We start from the raw sequence: 18,474 nt of genomic DNA on the forward strand, positions 1-18,474 counted from the left end.
TGGTTAGTGAGTTGCCCGAATCCCGACGCGCACGAGTGGAATTAACGTTGAGGAAGAGCTTAACCTTGACTGCTCTGGAGATGGGAAGATGGGGAAATAGAGTAGATAGACGAGGAAAAATTAAAAGGACAGAAATGCCAGACAAACGGCTGATGATTCCAGAGGGGAGGAAGAAGGAAGAAGGAAAAGAGAGGAGAGAAAGAGAGCAAAAAGGACAAGGACACAAGGTGGAACGACAGTGGATTCTGGTACTACGAATCAACTAGACGAGAAGACGGGCTAGTTAAGAGATCAGAGCAAAGAAAAGAGAGGGAAACCCTGGAGTCTATCGATGCACATACAGGAGTAGCTGCAGTAGCCGTCGAGGTAGTAGGATTTAAGAGTAACGAACTGCTAAGCACCAAAAGGACAGTCCAACTGTTCTTCAGATCCAGATCAATATTACCGTTACCGTATTGTTACCACTAGCCTAATGGACCGACCCTCCCGGACCCTCTTGCTCTGACACTGACAACCAGTCAGTCTCTACAGGTAAACCAGTCCATTGCATAAGACACACAATCTGACTTTGAACTGACTCGTTTCTTGACTCTAAATCTAGGGAACCAAGGGCTCATCAAAAGCGTTGCGAGTTGGTAGGGGGCAGCGCCACCCGAAATCTCACCTATTCCCACACCCCCTCCTAGGCTTATTCCTGTTCGAGTTTGGCTTCTTGGGGATCATCCTCGGTATCTGGTCTGGTGGCTGCAGTCTGCAAGAGACAGAGAGAGAATTAAGAACAAAAAAAGCAACGAATGCATCCGTCCGCCCCCGTGTGGACTAGACTGGAGGAAGGAAAAACCTGACTTGTCCATCGCTGGCCGATCGTCGCTCCAAATTCAAATCTGTGTGGCTTCTTCACTCCCTAGCTCCCCTTGACTTCCAGGTTTTCACGAATCAAAGGATTGGAAAAAAAAGCAAGTATGAAGCGGACAAGAGCGAAATAATACATACATGATACCAGATCAAAACAGTTGAACAGATGGCATGGCGTTCGTTCTCCATGCTCCCGTAGTCCATCCGAACCTTCTTCCCTTCTGGATCGTTGGGGATCCGAGAAATCCTGCTCAGTGATTATCCTGGTCATGGTCACAACCACTAGTCCCGCTGTAAATAATAACACTCGCTCGACATCTAATAGCGTTGTCCTTTGCTCCTGTGCAACCTCTGGGGAAATAATACAGAGCCATGTACTCCGTAATGGTGCCTGGACCGGTCACTCGTGACCCTGCATCACTCTGCGTCCTCCAATGGATGACAGGAGTCATTGCCCTTGAGCTTGGATGTATCCCCTTTGTTTGTGTACTTCTCTAGGTATCCCTTCCAATACGGTTTCTCCCGGACAAGGCACGAATGCCCAGTCGCACCCGACGGTTTCAAACCTCATGTGCAAGGGCCAGAGACAGACAGACAGGCGGACAGAAGGAATCTCAAGAAGCACGACGATGTCACTGGAAATGTCGCCCATTGTCCAGCCCTTGACAAGCCGCTGGGCCGGATGATCGGACAGTGCATTAAATTTGAAATTCCGATTCCGATCCGTCGACGGCGAAACAGTGTGCTGTAGATTTTTGAGTCTATAGGTTTCTTTCCTTGGTTGATATCTGTGCTTAAGGTAGTATTGGCGTTAGTCGAGCACCACACGCGAAAAGCATTAAGCAAGGGAAAATCAGCCTTAGCTTGGGTTGATTAGGCAAGACATGGCACGTTCCAACGCACCGCTGATGAGTCCAGCCAGTAAGATGATGATATCAGATGGAATAGAGTCAAGTCAAGATGTGATGCTCGACAATGGTGGTGGTGATCGCAATGATCGGGCCTCCCAGACTATCGAGGCGCCATCCCGATCCGGAAACCCTCGCTTTCTTCTCCGCCCGCTTTTGCCTTTCCTCTCTCTTTCTCTCTCTCTCTCTTAGTCTTCACCACCAAACACCGACCGGGGGTGTCGGACTATCCTCCCTAATTCAGAATCCACGCTATTGGCATCATTTATCATTCCCAGGCACGATCTCAAGGCAATCAATCAGGATCCACCATGAAGTTTGCACGGGAATGCATGCAGTTCTTGTCCCATGGAGAAATCAGAAATCCTAGTCCACGTCTCCGCTCCCAGCGGGGTCAGGGATGACGCCAGGTATCGAGCCCAGGTCGAGGCTATCCTGGGCTTTCAGAGCGTCTCGTGCCAAAATATCAATATCATTTTGCAGCCATCCGAGACCGTCGAGGATGACAGTAATAACCCCGACGGTCCGAGCAGACTCCCCGAACTCGTCACAGTCTTACCGTCTGACCAAGGCAACAACGATAACAACACCACCACTTCGGGAGATGAGCAGGAAAGCATCATAGCTACAGCGCCACTTTCACCTTCTCAAGACAAAGGGAAAATCCCCCAAAATAACGAGCGTCTCCAATCGCCGTTGGTCACTGCAGATCACCAAACAGAGCACATCACCCTGCAGGACAATGAGGCTTCGTTGGGTCCACTCGGTATATCCCAGTCAATCGGCCTAGCGGCCGCCGTCGCTGCACCAGATCGAACGGCCCCGTCGCCATTAAATCCTGCATTATCAGAAAAGCATCAAAGTCGGGCTCGATTAGAGAAGGACTCTCTCGACAGCCCAGTCAGCGTGATCCCCGATTCGCAACCCGAGCACCTGGCCCCAGAACCAGAGGGGGGTTTGCATTTGCAGGAGATTCCTCAGCCTTCTAAGTGCCAATTTGTCACTGGCTCGTCTTCATCTGCCAAGCGGCGTCGCGTGGATTCGCCATTGTCTTCTCAAATCATCCCACCCCCATCTACCTCAACGGACGACGCATCGCCGTATATATCACTCGCTTCGCTGCCTCTACAAATCCACCCGCCATTGCCTCCAGTGTCAAATGCCCATTTCGTAACTCACATCACCCCAACACTAACCATGCTAACTGAACGCTTAAACCCATCACGAACATATAAGCCAATCAAAAAGACCCGAGACCTGGACATTCTAGAAAGAGGACACTGGTTCCTCCGTATAAATATCCTCGAACCTCATGTATCAGATGTACATACAAACACAGCCAACAACCCACCAAACCAACAACCTCAAACAACAAACCCAAACACCTGGACCCTACCTACCTTCCATCGCTTCTGGCGCTTTCTATCCGACTTTATCTCCAAAGAAAGTCGCGCCGGTTGGGGAGTATGGTGCTTATTGGACGAAGAAGAACAAGCTGATGACGTACATGCATTAACCCCGCAACCTGCAGATCCAACAACGTTTCCCACCCGCGAAGATCATGAGGAAAAGAAACCACCTCCCCATCCCTCCAGACCGCTTGTTTTCAAAATCTACGCATGGGGTGAAATAGCCATGCACATCTATCTGCTCTTGTTCCTGGCTAGCGAGCGCCGGGTCCGAAAAATGGGGGCCCAGTGGCGGGATGGGTCACAAGAGGTGGTTATTCAAATGTAGTACTTCTGATTTGAAGATGGATGGGGCTTGCTTGGTATAGAACTATAGAATTTGTATAATCATCCTGTATGTATATACTTTTTGTATAAAGGTTTCCAGCCAAACCAGTAATTTTAATTCTTGATAGTTCTCGGCGGGCTGAATGACTGTGCTGAATGACTGTTAAGAACCAGTCGATTGTCAAAACCTACGCAGGGACAAAATATTAAATAAGAACCCATATCATTTCCAACTCAAGAATAGAAAGGCAACTATGGTACACTTCGATAAAGAAGTCGATGCCAGAAACTGTAATTGTAAGCTCTGGACGCCCCCCAAAGCCAGGGTCTAGCATGACCGACTAGAGGTACAATTTGGGAAAAGAAGAGAACACTGCATGACAAAAGAGACGGTGAAGGAAGGGAACAATAAAATCAGCATTTTCCTAGAAATGCCTCGTTTGCTCGAATTCAAGAAAGAAAACAATTTTGGCTGTCGCATGCGAAAGACAATGTCTACCACAAAATATGCAGTCGACGATTCTCAAGATGAATTGCTGAAGATAAAGAAAATAAACCGGTGAGCGCCATGTGTCAAATGGATGGCCAGGAGAAATCAAATTAAAAAGAAAGATCCGAAAAAATAAGGGAGAAAATCAGAAAATACTAAGAACTGAATACCTAGTAGTTTAGTTCGCCACCTCCAGCACCACCCACTGCATCGAGATCCTCGTAGCTCTTCAGACTGCGACCCTGAACGGCCTCACGAGGTGGCATGCCTTGTTGCACACCGCCTGGTCCCATTGCATCGGGGAAGGGACCGGCCCCAACTAAAGCCGCAGCGGGGTGTCCAGGGGGGATGTACGCTGAAGCAGGGTTGGGTGGCAGACGACCACCGGGCCCATACATGTTTGACATGCCACGGACAGGGCTCAAGCGACCATTTCCTGCACCGCCATACCGATTTCCACGGCGGTCGTAAGGGCCCGAGCGGTTATTGTAGCGGTTTCCACCCCGGCGCATGGCACCTGGCTGGTGTAATCCAGACTCGCCCGTAACAATGCCATTCCCATTCCAGCCAGCCTGGTTCGCGCCCATAAAACCAGGCACTGCGCCGGGAAGACCATGGAAGCCACTTGGTAAAGGACCGTTACCTGCAAGGTAAGGAGGCATGTTCGACAGACTGAATCCACGAGGAGTACCCGCATGGTTCTGACCGGAAGTGAGAGGGAAGTGGCCGTTGCTGTTGGCATCAGACCTGGAAGGGGCAATGCGAGCAGGATCAAGAACGTAGGAATTCACCAAGGAAAGCTGTTGGCTGTTAGCTGGGAATCCTTGCACGACGTGGGCTGTATTAATGAACTTACATCGTTCCTGATATTTTCATACCACTCTGCATGGCGCTTCTCAATATGCTTGCGCCAAAAGTGGTCCGCCTTGAACAGCTTCGAACATTCAGGCACCTTGCAGCGATACTTCGACTCGTCCTCTTGCTTGACATGTTTCGCCAACTCTTCCTCAAGGGCTTCTTCCACAGGCTTGCCACCCATCTTCTTGATATCTACATTGTCCGGTTCCAGTATCTGCAGTAGCTTGTCTTCAAATGTTTTTACCCAGTTGAAGGCGCGTTGCAGCTGCTGTTCAGACTTGGAACTGAACTTCTGTTGTCGCTTATCCTCGACGGGCGCTTCCTCTCCCTCCTCGCTTGGCTCCTTCTTCTTGACAGGGAATGGCTCGCCGAGAGCGCTGGCTCTAGCCACCGCCTTGGACTGGTTGGTAAGGCCGGTGCGTGGACGGCGGAGATGTCCACCGGGGCATTTTCGAACAAGCTCGTGGACAGAATCGCTTTCAAAGACACAGAAGAAACAGAAATTGTAGACTCTGCGGAGATACTCAACCATCAGGTCTAGCTTCTTTTTCTTTGCCAGGAGTTCTTCATCATCGGAATCGTCGTCCCATCCTTCCTGCTCCTCGCCTTCCTCACCTTCCTCCATCTCATCCTCACCATCATTCTCCGCATCGAAATCGGGCTTCCTCTTCTTGACGCTCACTGGACCTGTAACGGGAGGTTGCAGCCAGCCTTTCCCGCGCAACTCCTCCACTCGCTCTTCAATCTTGGCGAAACCATCAACATTTCCGCCCATCTCGTAATCAAGCTTCGAGACTAATCGTCTGGCCAGTTCCAAATCCCGCTCGATACGTTCGGGTGACGAAAACAGGTCCCAGAGGGCCTTTTTGCGGGGTTGAGACGGGGGAACATGCACACCAACGTGACAGACGAAATCACCATGAACAGGGTCGTGAATGGTCTTGTCGTTGATGGCTTCAAGAGCCTTCTCCGCAGCAGAAACGGTGACAGCCCCATTTTCGGCATTGTCCTGGTCCATTTCTTCACCTTCTTCCTCTCGTCCATCGCCTCTTTCCACAACAGCAACATCGGGGGCCGGATGTAACATAATCCACCCCATGCGATGGTACTTCTTGGAAGGATTTGGATCGCTCAGACTAAGCCACTTGAACCCACCATCTTGCTCACCCAAATGCTCCTTGCAGAAATCTTCAATTTTGGCTCTACTGACATTTGGTGCTAATGTCTTGATGAGCAAGGCGGGCTGTGACAGAGCATCATCTCGCAGCTCACCACCCCTAGCTGGGAGCAGGTCCAAAACGCCTAGCGTTTCGCCGACGGCAGTGGTCTCGCCCTCCTCCTTCTCGATGACACCGCCTGCACCATCGCTTTCGCTTTTGTAAATTCCTTCCAGCGTGAAATCGTCAAACAGACCACCATCAATATCGCGTTCCCACTGCTGATAAGCACCTCCACGGAAATCCATCGTCTGTCGTCGCACGGGATCTCTGACCTCGGGTAGATAGCGCTCCTTGAACCATTCCTCCCCCCGGTGCTGCTGCACAAATGTCCTAGCCATCTTGATCTGGAGATCCACCTTGTACGAATCGTAAGCAGCTTGAATCTGCGCCCTTTCGCGGTCTCGGTCCTCCCGTGCCTCCCGCTCCCCCTTGACACGATCAGATGGCCGACGGCCGCCGTGTTTTGCACGTTCCTTCTCCTCCTTCACGGATTGCTCGCCTCTCCACCATTCTGCAAACCAGTTGAAACCTACTTGGAAATCCAAGCTGAGCGGGTTTGGAAGAGGATTGTTTGGAAGTGGTCGTTTTCCCGAATCCTGCCCAGGAACATAGCGGTCGATGTTGGCGACGTTTGGTGAAGGGGCACGGCGACGGTCTTCGCGTTCTCGCAAGGCATGTTCGCGGGGCGCGGCGTAGAAGTCATCTCGAGAGGGTCGGCGGTCGGAAGGTTCGTAACGGTCAATGATAACAGGAGAGCGGGAGCGGCCTCGTCCGCGACGACGATCCTGCGACGCTGTAGAGTTGTCTAGTCAGACCATTGTTAAGAAAAGCATTTTCATCGTATAGGTGATGACTTACCAGGAGATCTGCGTCGATAGGAATCCACTGGCACCCTGGACACATACGAGTCCCCATCACGGTTCCTGCCGGGGGATCCGTACCCGTCGTAAGAATCCATTTGGCGGCAAATAGAGATGTTCTCAACACCAGAAACAATCAAGTATCACGTAGCGGTTCGCTTTCACGGTGGTATTCGCAACGTAATTGGCGAAGAGGAAATATCACAATGGGCTCGAATCGAGGCGAAACGGAATGACCGGACGGTGACGTTCGAGACAGCGGAGATTGGATGAATAAGCTAAGATCCGACATGATCAACATTAGAGCAAGGTCTTTCCAATTGTGAAGTGTAGCTGATAGCGTGGACGTTGACGAAGGGTTACAGGGGCGGGATGTGCTGAGAAATTGATATCCGCAAGGCGGCAGAGAAGGATAGGGAAAGCATATTCTCGTCGAATCACAATGATTCAGAAAGTGAACGAGGCAGTAGAATAAAATGAAAGCGCGCTCATGGGAGCAAAATAAAAGAAAAAGAAAGAGAGATGAATAGAAAGGTAGAGAAGAACAGATTGCGCAAAAGAGTCAATGAAGTGTCTCGAAGGCCAACAACGGCGCGACGATAGGAATGACGGGGAAGGAGAGTGATATTTTTTTAAAGGATCAGGGCATGTCAAAGAAAATAATAAACCCGAATCAATGAAGAGCAGGAAATTATTGATTGAGGGCGAGAAGACTGAGGAAGGTGAAGGGGCAAGATGAGAGACGAGGGCGGTAATGACTGGGAACTTGATAAGAAGAGTGTAAGATGCAGCAGGCGACCTACAAAAGAAGCCTTATGAAGAAGGATGAGTGGAGATGATATAAAGGCGATTAATCCCAAGCACATCCAATCTGAATATTTTCAGATAGAACCAGACAACTAGACCCGGGGATAGGGACTCACAGCTGCGATGCTGACGAAGAAGGGAAAAGAGAGAGAGAGAGAGCGAGAGGAAATGAGGCTGGAGAGACGCAGTTGGAGCTGGAGCCGACACTAGTCCGAATGGGGAATGGTGCAGACAGCAAACGGTACCTTACGCAACCATCGACCAGCAGATGAATTGGCATTGATTTATAGGATGAGGAGAAGCGATGAGGATGGGAGAGTAATTTGGCAGGCTGACATACTGATATTGAGATTATATTACTCGTAGTAATATATCCCAGAAATACTTGAGTAGTTGTTGACCCAGGATTCTTGAAAGGTTGGAAACAATATTTGTTACCAGACCTCGACACTATATCCGCGCAAAACTAAATTCACCAGCTCACCACTAACTACATTAACACCGACTCAGTAAATAGCTAATTCACTTAATATTCACACCAGTTTACAAAGATCACGAAGGTAAATGTCGAAAAGTATGTCTTGATATTTGTACAACTACCAGGGGAATCACCCTTGTGACTCGTATACACATAGCACAAATCCACTGGAAAAAAAAAGCTTTGCAAGGCAAAACCGCACGACGAAAGAGAGAATGAAAATCGTAAATATACTCGTGTAGAAGGATCCTCAAGGAGATCCAAGAGAAACGCGAGGTTCCCCGTAAACAGTCCCAAAATACCCAATAACGATGGGAAGATGATAATCAGACATCAAGCATCAGCTGCGTCTCGAAGAGACAGTCCAACAGGCCAAGGTGGCCGTCATGAAGCCATCAGAAGGGTAACACTCGGAACAGAAAGAAACCGAAGAACAGCAGAACTCGCACACCCCGAACCCAGGCTCAAAGCCGTAGATACATAACCGGAGGACAACATGACACGTTCCAGGAGCTTAGGCTGCCCGGAACTCATGACCAATATCCATTGCACGTCCGGTTTAAACCGAGTCATAAATTCAGTCATACCATATCACTTCTTCCAGTAAATCCTTGTTTTTGATTTTACCAGTGATGGAAACGTCCCTCTAGATCCCAATCATAATCCTGCAGAACGCACAGCATGAGTGATAAAACAAAAATAAGGTCAAATGAAAAGTAGACGCGGCCATAGTTCGCGCTGCTGTCGGTAGGAGAGGGCAATGATTCCATAGAGATTTTGCGCCGGTGTAGTAGGCACTTCCCCGGATTCATGTCTTGCCTTGGGAAAACAAGGCTGGACGTTGCCTGCAAGCCGAACATGGGAAGCAGCATCGTGGCACTCGCGACAACCTCGGAACATTATATTCCAGGGTGTCGACAAGTGTCGAGAGAAAGGGAATAGGAAAAAAAGGAAAAGAACTCGAAATCATTTCATACAATAATGCAATTCAAGCAGGTCGAAACATCATTGGTGCGGTGAGAGGGGAATGAAGAAAAAAAGAAAAAGAAAAGAAACCATCGTCCCAGCATAACAATATAGACAGACATAAGATAGGGGAAATTTGATAGAGAAAAGAAATGGAAGCAGGGGTAGAGACGCGGAGTCACATATCGCTTGCTAGAAAATAAAAATAGGTTAAATCCAGACATCCATCCATAAAAGCCATGATAAGTAGATACGAAGAACGTAAAAAATGCCATGTGAGATAGGCTTGTGGCGAGAAACGACACTCAACCTTCCTCATCGGACACATCCCCAGACTCGGGGTCACTTTCCTCGGCGCTGGCGCTTGTTCGGGGAGGTGCCCCAGTCCTTGCTTTCTTCGTTGTGTTCAGGTTGTCATCATTGACATCGCTGGATTTCCGTTTCTGTCCAGAAGATACATTTTCCACGGCTGCTTTCATAGCATTGCTATGGAAATTTTCTTGCCCAGATGCGATAGATTGCTTTCTCTCCATCTCAGCGACTTCGTCAGCGGTAAGGAACCTACCACCAGGGCCGCGAGGCCGCCGCATGGCATGGTTGTGTCGTGACTCGTGCAGGTAGGGTTTCCTACCCTTGGAGGTGAGTCGCAACTGTTCCTCCAGTTTTTGACGAGCAACTCGACGCTTTAGAATGCGATGGAACTGCTTGGCGTTGACATAGAGAGGAGACTCTTCAGCACCACCTGCAACCAGCTCCGGTGACGGTTGGCTTTGCTGCACAGGGGGCTGAGGCGGAGGCGGCATCGTTGGCGGCACTGAAGGTCGACCGACATGACTAAGAACTGGCTGAGCATTCGGGATGTGTGGGCTGCCAACATGGCTCATGCGACGCTGTTGCATCTGGGCATTCTGTGACATCTGCACCTGCGAGCTAATGGGAGGCATTTGCCCCGGTATTTGAGGTGGTGAGCGAGGATTTCGGTCGTTCTTCACTTGTACACCGGCCATGCGTGGCGAGCCACGCGGTCCTTGGGGCATTTGACTGGCCATGGAATCCTGATGAAGAGGATAAAACTGCCCCGAGGCGGCAGCAGTGGCCATCGCGGCAGCCTGGGTGGGCGAGATGCCGTACGATTGGGGCATAGCCGGTGTAACACCATACGGCTGTGAAAAGTTCATCGGCTGATGTACCGAGCCCGGAGGATTCTGGGCTTGCTGGTAATGCGATTGCGACGGCACGATGGGAGATGCCTGGTGAGTTGAGTGGGTTTGTTGCATGTGAGCCTGTGGGTTGGTAGGAGAAGCCATCGAGCCCGCAGCCGGCCCTGGGTTCTGTGGCGCGGGTTGGTAAGGGGCTTGGATGTGCGAGGGAGCATGAGGATGTTGGCCGTGAGGCTGTTGATACTGCGGGGGATACTCCATGGTGAAGTCGCGACGGCGCTTCTCCGTCACGCTTCCGATTTGGGCTGTGATTGGAGAGAACTGGCTGTCAGGAACAAGCCCAGCGAGAAGAATAACAGTTACCCCAAAATAAGAGAGGGGCAGAAAAAGCAGATAAGTTGATAGGACGTGAGTGTCGTTTCGGAAATTGCACTTGAGGCTATCACTGTTACGCGCGAAAGAGGGACAGTCGCAAGAGCAGTTGGCGTTTGCGACTGATGATTCGACGAGTTAAATGCGAATCTCTGCAGGTCGAGGGATCGCGTCAGCACAGAGCGCAGCACCGACCGGTCACTGGATTGCGAGTGGGGGTGGGTATGGAGATAAAAGGCACCAGAACCAGAGCGCTTACCTTTGGTTTGCTGATACCACCAAATGACTTTCAATGTTCGGCAATAAAAGAAATCAACAACAATGAACGCTTGTTTGCTAAACAGACTTTGAACTCCTTTGCGGAGGTTCTGCGTCTTTTGTGCAAATCCTTTACACCCACTTCCGGATGTAACGTGGTTGGGCTCTGATGCAGCGGACAAGGGTGTCTCGAGACAATGTCGTACTTGATGCGTTGTCAGACAAAGCGCGATCTTGATGACCTGATAATGCCGGTCGCCTGTCTATCACCAGCACAGGGCAAGGGGCTGATAATAGTCGGAACTACGCAGTCTATTTGATCCGATGGCTACCTTGTTAATCTGGTTTAGACCCAAAAACCGTCAGGCTGTTCGGCCACACCCGGATGAGAGTGAGGAGTGGGGAACAGAAGACTGGGATCTGAGGCGGTGCTGCGGCGTAGGCTGCCCACTTCTCCGGAGTCAAGGTGGGTGAAGATATCCTGGTCCACGGTCTCAGGACTATGACGCGATTCGAGGAGAGTTGATGTCAGGATGCGCCTGGGAAAGGCTTGCACGGCTAACTCAACTATAGAAGAATGATTAGCACTGCGGTGTCCCACCAACAAAAATGGCTGATTTTTGGTTTGTGTGCTGTCAATTGGGGGACGATTGAAGTGGTGGGGGGTATCGTGGCAGAGTCGTTTACTCAGGGCCGAAGTATGTATGCGTTGGCAAGAGCGGGAACCATGATGCAGCCGGGGACATACCTTGTCGATCGCATTCAACGCCTTGTACAAGGGAAGCCGGTCGTTGGCGCGCGCAAAGTGCGAATGTTGTTTTGCGACAGCGGACAGAAAATTTGCGCGTCTAGATAGGATAAGAATATTAGAAACGATAAGAGAAAAGGAAAGAAATCAACATAGTAAATAAAAGATTGACGCGTGCTGATTGGGCGACTGGGGGGTTGACATCACAGTTTCAACGCGACGAGGGGCCATAACAATGGATCAACAATTGTACAATTTTGGGCTACTCCAACGACAAGCATATGTGCAGTGTCCTGAAGAACATGCGACACTAGCACGAGATGCTGTCTGAAGTTTTGATGATTTGGAAGGTGGGTAGTAACATCAGAAGGTGAGGGGAGGGGGGAATCACAGTCGCGTCTGCGGGCCGCAAGCCAAAGCCAAGGGACAAAAACGGCATGCGTGGTGGTTGGGTGAGGCTAATTATTACCTGGAAGGATATTCTCCGCAGGGATATAATGAACAGTAACAAGCAGAAACAACTTCCAAACCAAAGCAACGCGATGATTTGACCACGCCCGTGTGTCAAGAGAGGAACTGGAGTTGATTCGCGGGGCGAGAAAGCGCAAGCTCTGCCAACGAGAGGGCGGACAGCGCAAGGCGGTTCTCTGCGCGACCGTGGGCTGGCAGCGACTGCTGATGTCAGGCCCGAGCTGATCCGCGAACGAGGTCGAAGCGTTCAGCCAAAACGCGACAGGCAGTGGTATGGGTGCAGGTAGGTAATAATAAGGTAATGATGGGGTGCCAGGAAAATGATGATTGTGATTTGTGGAGAGGGAAGAGAGGGGGGAGGGGAGATGGATTGATTGATTGATGGAAATGGATGGATTGCAGCAAGATGTCTGGTTGGGTGGTGGTGTAAACAACAGCGAGCGCGCGCGCACACTGGTTGGACGACTCTGGAGAATGCGACAAGAGCCGCACGAGCGTCGAAAGGTAATGGGAATTGATGTATAATTGGATAGAAGAGGAAAAAGGTATTATACCAAACAGCAGCAAAGCAAGGGACAAATTAATTCCAACGTACCTAGGACGGTGATTCGACCAAACCGTGGAAATCGCGAGGCGATAATAAATCGCAGCTATCAATCACGAGGGGAAGAAGAAGGATGGATTGGATGGGGAGGGGAAGACCAGAGGAGAAACGCAATGATGATTGGGTTGGGCACCGAGTCCAGTGATCTCTCTTTCTTGAAAAGAAAGACGAGATGATACGGTAAAAACCTGGGAGGCAGAGAGGGGGGGGTTCTGTGCGGCCAGGACGGTGACTGGAGAGCAAAGCAAGGACTGGAGAGGGCGGATGACCAACGAGAGGGAGCAGAGAGAGAAAGCCGCAGCGACGAAAAGAGCGGGCGATGGGGCATTTGTACCGGGCGCACACAGAGGGGGAGCTGACTGGCTCGGCTGTTGGTTTAGCGGTCGAGGCGGCGATGAATCAGACCAGCGGACGGCGGTATTGTGCGGTATGGTATTGTATGCCCCACTGCTGGTACTGTACGGTATGGTATTCATTGGATGACATCAACCATCATCATCTGGTAGTCAGCACATAGTATTTAGTAGATTTTCTAATAAGAGTGTCAGATTGGGTTGATATATAGTAATAGCAACGATTATAATCATCATAATGTTATTGTATTATTATTTTATAGAATATAAAATCAACAACATCCAAACAAGTCTGAAATCTGCAAATCCGGTCATCCCGAAGTTGACGCCCATCATGTGCAACCCGGGCGAGTCGCCCTCGGGACAATACCATGACGCACGATCTGAAAATAACATGGACCAGCCACCCCAATTGGTTCCCAAAGAACAAGACTTGATTTTACCAATCAATTGTGCTGGCGCCAGCTTTTCTTGACTGGCTGCTGTCTACCTATGTATTCTCATGGATAATTTCCTGGAAAAAGATGGAGAATGTCTACAGTATCATATCTATCATATATTTACCCGCTAAATACGTATCCTTAATTTCTTTTTTACTTTTATTATTTATTTTTTTCCTACTAAGCAGTGTGCTCGGCGGATCTCGTCACTCGTGATGGCTGTGACCCGTCCATGGCCCTCGGTTGTGTTACCTATTTGGGCAAGTCTGCTTCATCCCGTCGGGCTCCGAATCCTGGTATGTCAAGACAAAGATCAATTTACTCACCACTATAAAATAACCATCAAGATAAATACTTGCAAATGATAATAATACCGTACTACTATGGTGCATTCTATCTTTCAATCTCACAACTTGCCTGGTGTGCCAATTTAGTCTTCTTGCATCTAGGCAACCGTGATACTGCTAGCTTTAATGCACGTCTGTTTTCAAAGCCACTTGAAATGTACTCGATGTAGCAGATAGTAGTGGGATATGATAACATAAAGTATGCATGCAAAAATAGTCCAAGCGGGCTTTGATCCTTCATACTCCACCAGAGTGGAAATAAAATGATTGGTTTCTTTTTTATTCTCTTTGCGGCTTCCTTTCTTTGTCTGGGGGCGTACAGCAGGAATGATTTTCCTATGATACTTCATATGTAAAGCTAATAGCTTCTAGATGAGCTTAATCTTGCCCACGAAGATTCTACCCCAGTACCGAGGAGAAGGTATCAAATCATCAACGCAACCTGAAGGCACCAACAACCTAACAGGGAATCCCAGTCTTTCTTACTTTGCGAAACACACGGATTCTCAAGTGGCCCAATCCCAGCCAGAGGAGATTGGTGCCGATCTGTCCCACTCCACGTGTGGAAGCTTGACCGCTGGTTATTTCTGTCTCATCAGAGCTGAGGGATCCTGGACTTGGAACTCGAGCAGTGCAGCAACGAAATGAATCACATGGAAAGAACTCTGCGTATTCCATTATTAATTTGTTATTAGTGTGGTTTGAAACTAGATTGTTTGTGAAATGAAAGTGTTGTATAGTACAGTACCAAACATACATCCATAGATCTACCAGGTAAAAAGGAAGCTCTGACCACTTTACGTCAAGTTTTTGTGACCCCCACCGACACCGCTTGTCCGCCAGATACAAGAGCAGTCGAGGACAAAATAATTGTTTTCAGGCAATTTGAGGCATCTACGACCTGATCAATATTTGTCTTCCAGTGCGTGGATTGTATGGTTCTCTTCAGATACAAACTTGACCATGCATCCCTTGACTGCAGTCGCTGCTGTTTCACTGCCGTACATACTGCAAAACACTTGATCTCATGCACAAGAGCCCACCTTCTCGATCCAAAGTTGTGCATTGCTGCTTGATCCGAGTGCTGTCTATTGCATCGACAAGGCCATTCGGGGCTAGGACACGTCTACAACCGTTTTTTAGATCAGATGCACGTTCAATACAGTCCTCTCAGCCAGTAACATCTACTGGCTGGCCTCTACACAAGGTCAACTGCCGAAATCAAATCGGCATACAGTACTCCGTACACACGTGATGGTGCTCGATGTTATGATTGATATTCCAAGAATTTATATGCTGCGACGTCGTCTGATTACTCCCCGACGGACTTTCTCGGCCGGAACGATGCTGGATGCTCATTCAGGCAAATGAAACGGGGCCAAGGAACGTGATGGTTGATATGCGTGGCCGTTTCTTTCTTGTCCGCCTTGAATAGTCCATATCGTCGAGAATTACTCGTATCTTACGTATGGCACATTACAATCTCAGCTACTAGGTCTACCCAAGTAGTACCATTTGCGTCTCATGAAAGGAAAAGTGGGATAGGATGTGATGAAGATTGCTCCCCGGGAAACTATTGGACCATCCCCGTGTATCCTTCACATCATTCACTGCCACCAGACTCAGCTCCCTAGAAAATCAGACAATATGGATCTACGGATGTTTGGCCACTTGTGGTCTTTGCTAAAGATTTACCACTCCTCGACTCTTCATTGGATTTGGGCCCCCCTGTGAATCGGGGGTTCTTACGCAAATCATCCCCGTGACGCGGAGGATAGGTGATACAGGCAAGGCCACTTGCTTCACTCAAGCAAATGGAGAAAACGGAGTTTTGCAAAAGGAAGTAATACCGTGCGGGTACTCCGGTTCCCACTTCCCACGGTTAAGGCCTCGCAAAGCGCGGGGCATGGAAATAACGGTTATGCTGTGATCTTCCAGGTTGTTCCCTGCGTCATTCGAAACACCAATCACTGTGTCATTTGGCGTGACTTGTCCCCATCGCTACTGTAGAGGTGTGCTACGAGCTACAGCTGAAGTCAGTCTTACACAACGCATCATGCAATGCAGAACCCCCAGAGACTTGGCCCAGTGTCAGTCAGGAGAACTGGGTGGCATAGCCACAAAGCTGGATGACAGCACTACACTACCAATAACCAAAGCCCGAGGATATGTGGTTCCTGACAGCCTTGAGCAAGGGAATCAAAATGAGCTGGACGATCTCGCCCCATCGCCTGTGTCCAATAAGAGCCCAATCATTGCCTCTCCGGATCTGATAGGACATCACGATGTGCCTAGTTTGCTGGACACAAGGGTCTGGAACTGACAATCACCTCCTGTCTCCGAATTTTACGCGCCTTGGAGGGGTCGTCTTCGCAACTCCCACCTCTCCCTTTTCGTCAGCTACTCGTTCTTGGCCCTGGTCTGTCATTTTCTGACGATTTCCCAACCTATCCAGTGCGTCCCCCTGGCCACTTCAACGTCCATCTCATTCTCCAGCTTGCGACTGTGTCTAAGGCATTCCTGCTGCATTTTTAGTGTCGCCTCGTTTTGATTCCTGCTATGCCCAGAAAGGGCAGCAAGGATAGTAGCCCCCTATTTGCCTGTAGGCCCTCCAAGACACTCTCCAAGCACTCCAAGCCATTTGGCATATGCCAAATCCCTCAGCCTAGTGTAGGTATATTGTATTCTCCACCCGAATATCATGCGATGTCCGTTTCGACTGATCGAGAAGGTTGGGACGAGGAAAGTCGAGCGCATTCATTCGATGTCGTGCCCCGTCGACGGGTTTAAAGATATTTCTAGTGAAATTAGGATACAAAATGTAAGTCAAAGGGATAAAATTAAGAAAATAGTGGAAAGAGAAAAAATAAAAGGAGAAGGAAAAAATCCCAACAGGTACATTTGGAATTTTAAAAGTCAGTCCTTCTGTTTCCCTTTTTTATATGTGCAGAATTAATCAGTCGAGCCTGCCCACACAGCTGGCTCGGTTGGGCATCGATACATGTGGACGTACTACACTGGACCCCCCTCCACCGAGGAAAAGAAAAACAAACCAAACAGAGGAAAGATATTAAACTGCAGTGGATTTGGAAATCAAGGCTCACCGCTTGCTATATGCTTCGGTCTTATAGGTTCAAAGACAGGCATGTAGGATGGAGACTTGGGCTGCTGAGAAGCAGATGACTGGGCAGGATAAGGTATCATACTTGCCCAGTGAGTCATTTTATAGGTAGGGTAGTATACCAATGCCAATGCAGGATCATGAGCTGCATACATATGCAGAGATAAATTATAAATATTGAAGATGAAGATGCTTTGATCTCCATCCAGGAAGTATACACCAACTTTGTCGAGTGGTAGCACCACAGAGTTACACAGATAATAATACTTAATACTTTATTATAATTAGCAATGGAGTCGATCTAATTGCAAGTGAAAACTTAAACACACATAATAAATGCCTAGCATAGTGGCGGTGTAGGTCTCATCCATCCCATCCCACTTTTTGCATCCAGATCGACGTAAGTTTAGGGCACGAACATCTACACCTACCTACAATGCTTACACCCCATGCCGATAGTCTTAGGCCACCTACCAGGACTATATTACTAATTTAGGCATAAAATTTACATCACTGTTTCTAATACTGCCTCTTACGGATCCTGTATGTTAATTGATCGTAATCTGCTTATTATTTATGCAGATGTGAGAATTGTAGATGCGGGGTGCTTACCGAGTACAGCATGGGATGGATGTACTTGGCCAGCCTTGTGTAACACAGCAGTGATCAGACGCATTTGACATTGCTAATGACATGAGTTGTCTATCAGCCGTTAGATCTTGTATGAGTAAGGCATGATGCAATGGATTTTTTGGAACGGGTAGAATTACGATTGACGGTGGGCTTCGCTTGGTGCGATGCCCGGAATAAGTGTTGGTGCTTGGGGATATAACTATATTCTGGAGTGTTGAGCTATGGATATAGAATAATGTAGACAATGATATGAAGTTTGGCTATTATTTTCGTGTTCTCTCGAATAAAATGGTCCTGATACTAAATAGATATAACCTGGAGGTATATATTTTGACAGTTGATTTAGACGGGTAACTCAACTTGAATGATGGATGGTTGTAGAGTTACCAATGTGAGAAGTAATATATTTATGGAGGACTCATATTAGTTATTTAATAGATTATAAGAATGAATGCCAGAGTCGAGACCGTTCACTCCTCATAGCACACTGTACCTGTGTGGCTAACAGCAATAACCAGCCAAGCAGACAGCCTCTTCATTTCTAATCTGCATACAATATGGAACGGCCAACCATGGTCCAACCGATCGCCAACCACAACCAATATCCCAGCACCCCGCACAGTAGTCAATCGAGAAAAGGAGATGCTGGGAAACCAATAAGACGGATGGATGCAGAAACCATCCACTCCCACTTGTGGTGTTCATCTTGTTTTTTGCCTGTGGCGGTGCAGAAACGGGGAGCGCTCCATCCTGATTGGCTGCTTACCTAAGCAGCCCACTTGGATCCCG

The 18,474-nt window shown here is 48.8% G+C and overlaps 4 protein-coding genes across 4 annotated transcripts; 1 reads left to right on the top strand and 3 right to left on the bottom strand.

Annotated features, from left to right (window-relative positions):
* Positions 1-2,111: 2,111 nt before the first annotated feature.
* Positions 2,112-3,500, top strand: ASPWEDRAFT_119824 (uncharacterized protein; the record flags this gene model as incomplete). The annotated part of the gene is made up of 2 exons (XM_040828943.1): positions 2,112-2,213; positions 2,487-3,500. The coding sequence occupies 2 exons, from the start codon at positions 2,112-2,114 to the stop codon at positions 3,498-3,500; spliced, it is 1,116 nt and encodes a 371-aa protein (XP_040685141.1).
* Positions 3,501-4,159: 659 nt separating this feature from the next.
* On the bottom strand, positions 4,160-7,025 carry ASPWEDRAFT_118498 (putative arsenite resistance protein Ars2; the record flags this gene model as incomplete). Its single annotated transcript, XM_040828829.1, has 3 exons — positions 4,160-4,789; positions 4,846-6,872; positions 6,926-7,025. 3 exons carry the CDS (start codon positions 7,023-7,025, stop codon positions 4,160-4,162), a joined length of 2,757 nt encoding a protein of 918 aa, XP_040685142.1.
* A 2,458-nt stretch (positions 7,026-9,483) lies between these two features.
* hapB (transcription activator HAP2) lies at positions 9,484-10,599 on the bottom strand (the record flags this gene model as incomplete). Its single annotated transcript, XM_040828888.1, has 1 exon — positions 9,484-10,599. One exon carries the CDS (start codon positions 10,597-10,599, stop codon positions 9,484-9,486), a length of 1,116 nt encoding a protein of 371 aa, XP_040685143.1.
* Positions 10,600-13,768: 3,169 nt separating this feature from the next.
* On the bottom strand, positions 13,769-14,600 carry ASPWEDRAFT_45397 (uncharacterized protein). Its single transcript, XM_040836531.1, has 3 exons — positions 14,408-14,600; positions 14,304-14,352; positions 13,769-14,256 (listed from the first exon to the last, which is right to left on the bottom strand). The coding sequence occupies exon 3, from the start codon at positions 14,170-14,172 to the stop codon at positions 13,978-13,980; it is 195 nt and encodes a 64-aa protein (XP_040685144.1). The 5' UTR covers positions 14,173-14,256; positions 14,304-14,352; positions 14,408-14,600; the 3' UTR covers positions 13,769-13,977.
* Between the last annotated feature and the right edge of the window lie 3,874 nt (positions 14,601-18,474).

This window comes from Aspergillus wentii (genome assembly GCF_001890725.1).
Source record: "Aspergillus wentii DTO 134E9 unplaced genomic scaffold ASPWEscaffold_8, whole genome shotgun sequence".
Lineage (NCBI taxonomy): Eukaryota > Fungi > Ascomycota > Eurotiomycetes > Eurotiales > Aspergillaceae > Aspergillus > Aspergillus wentii.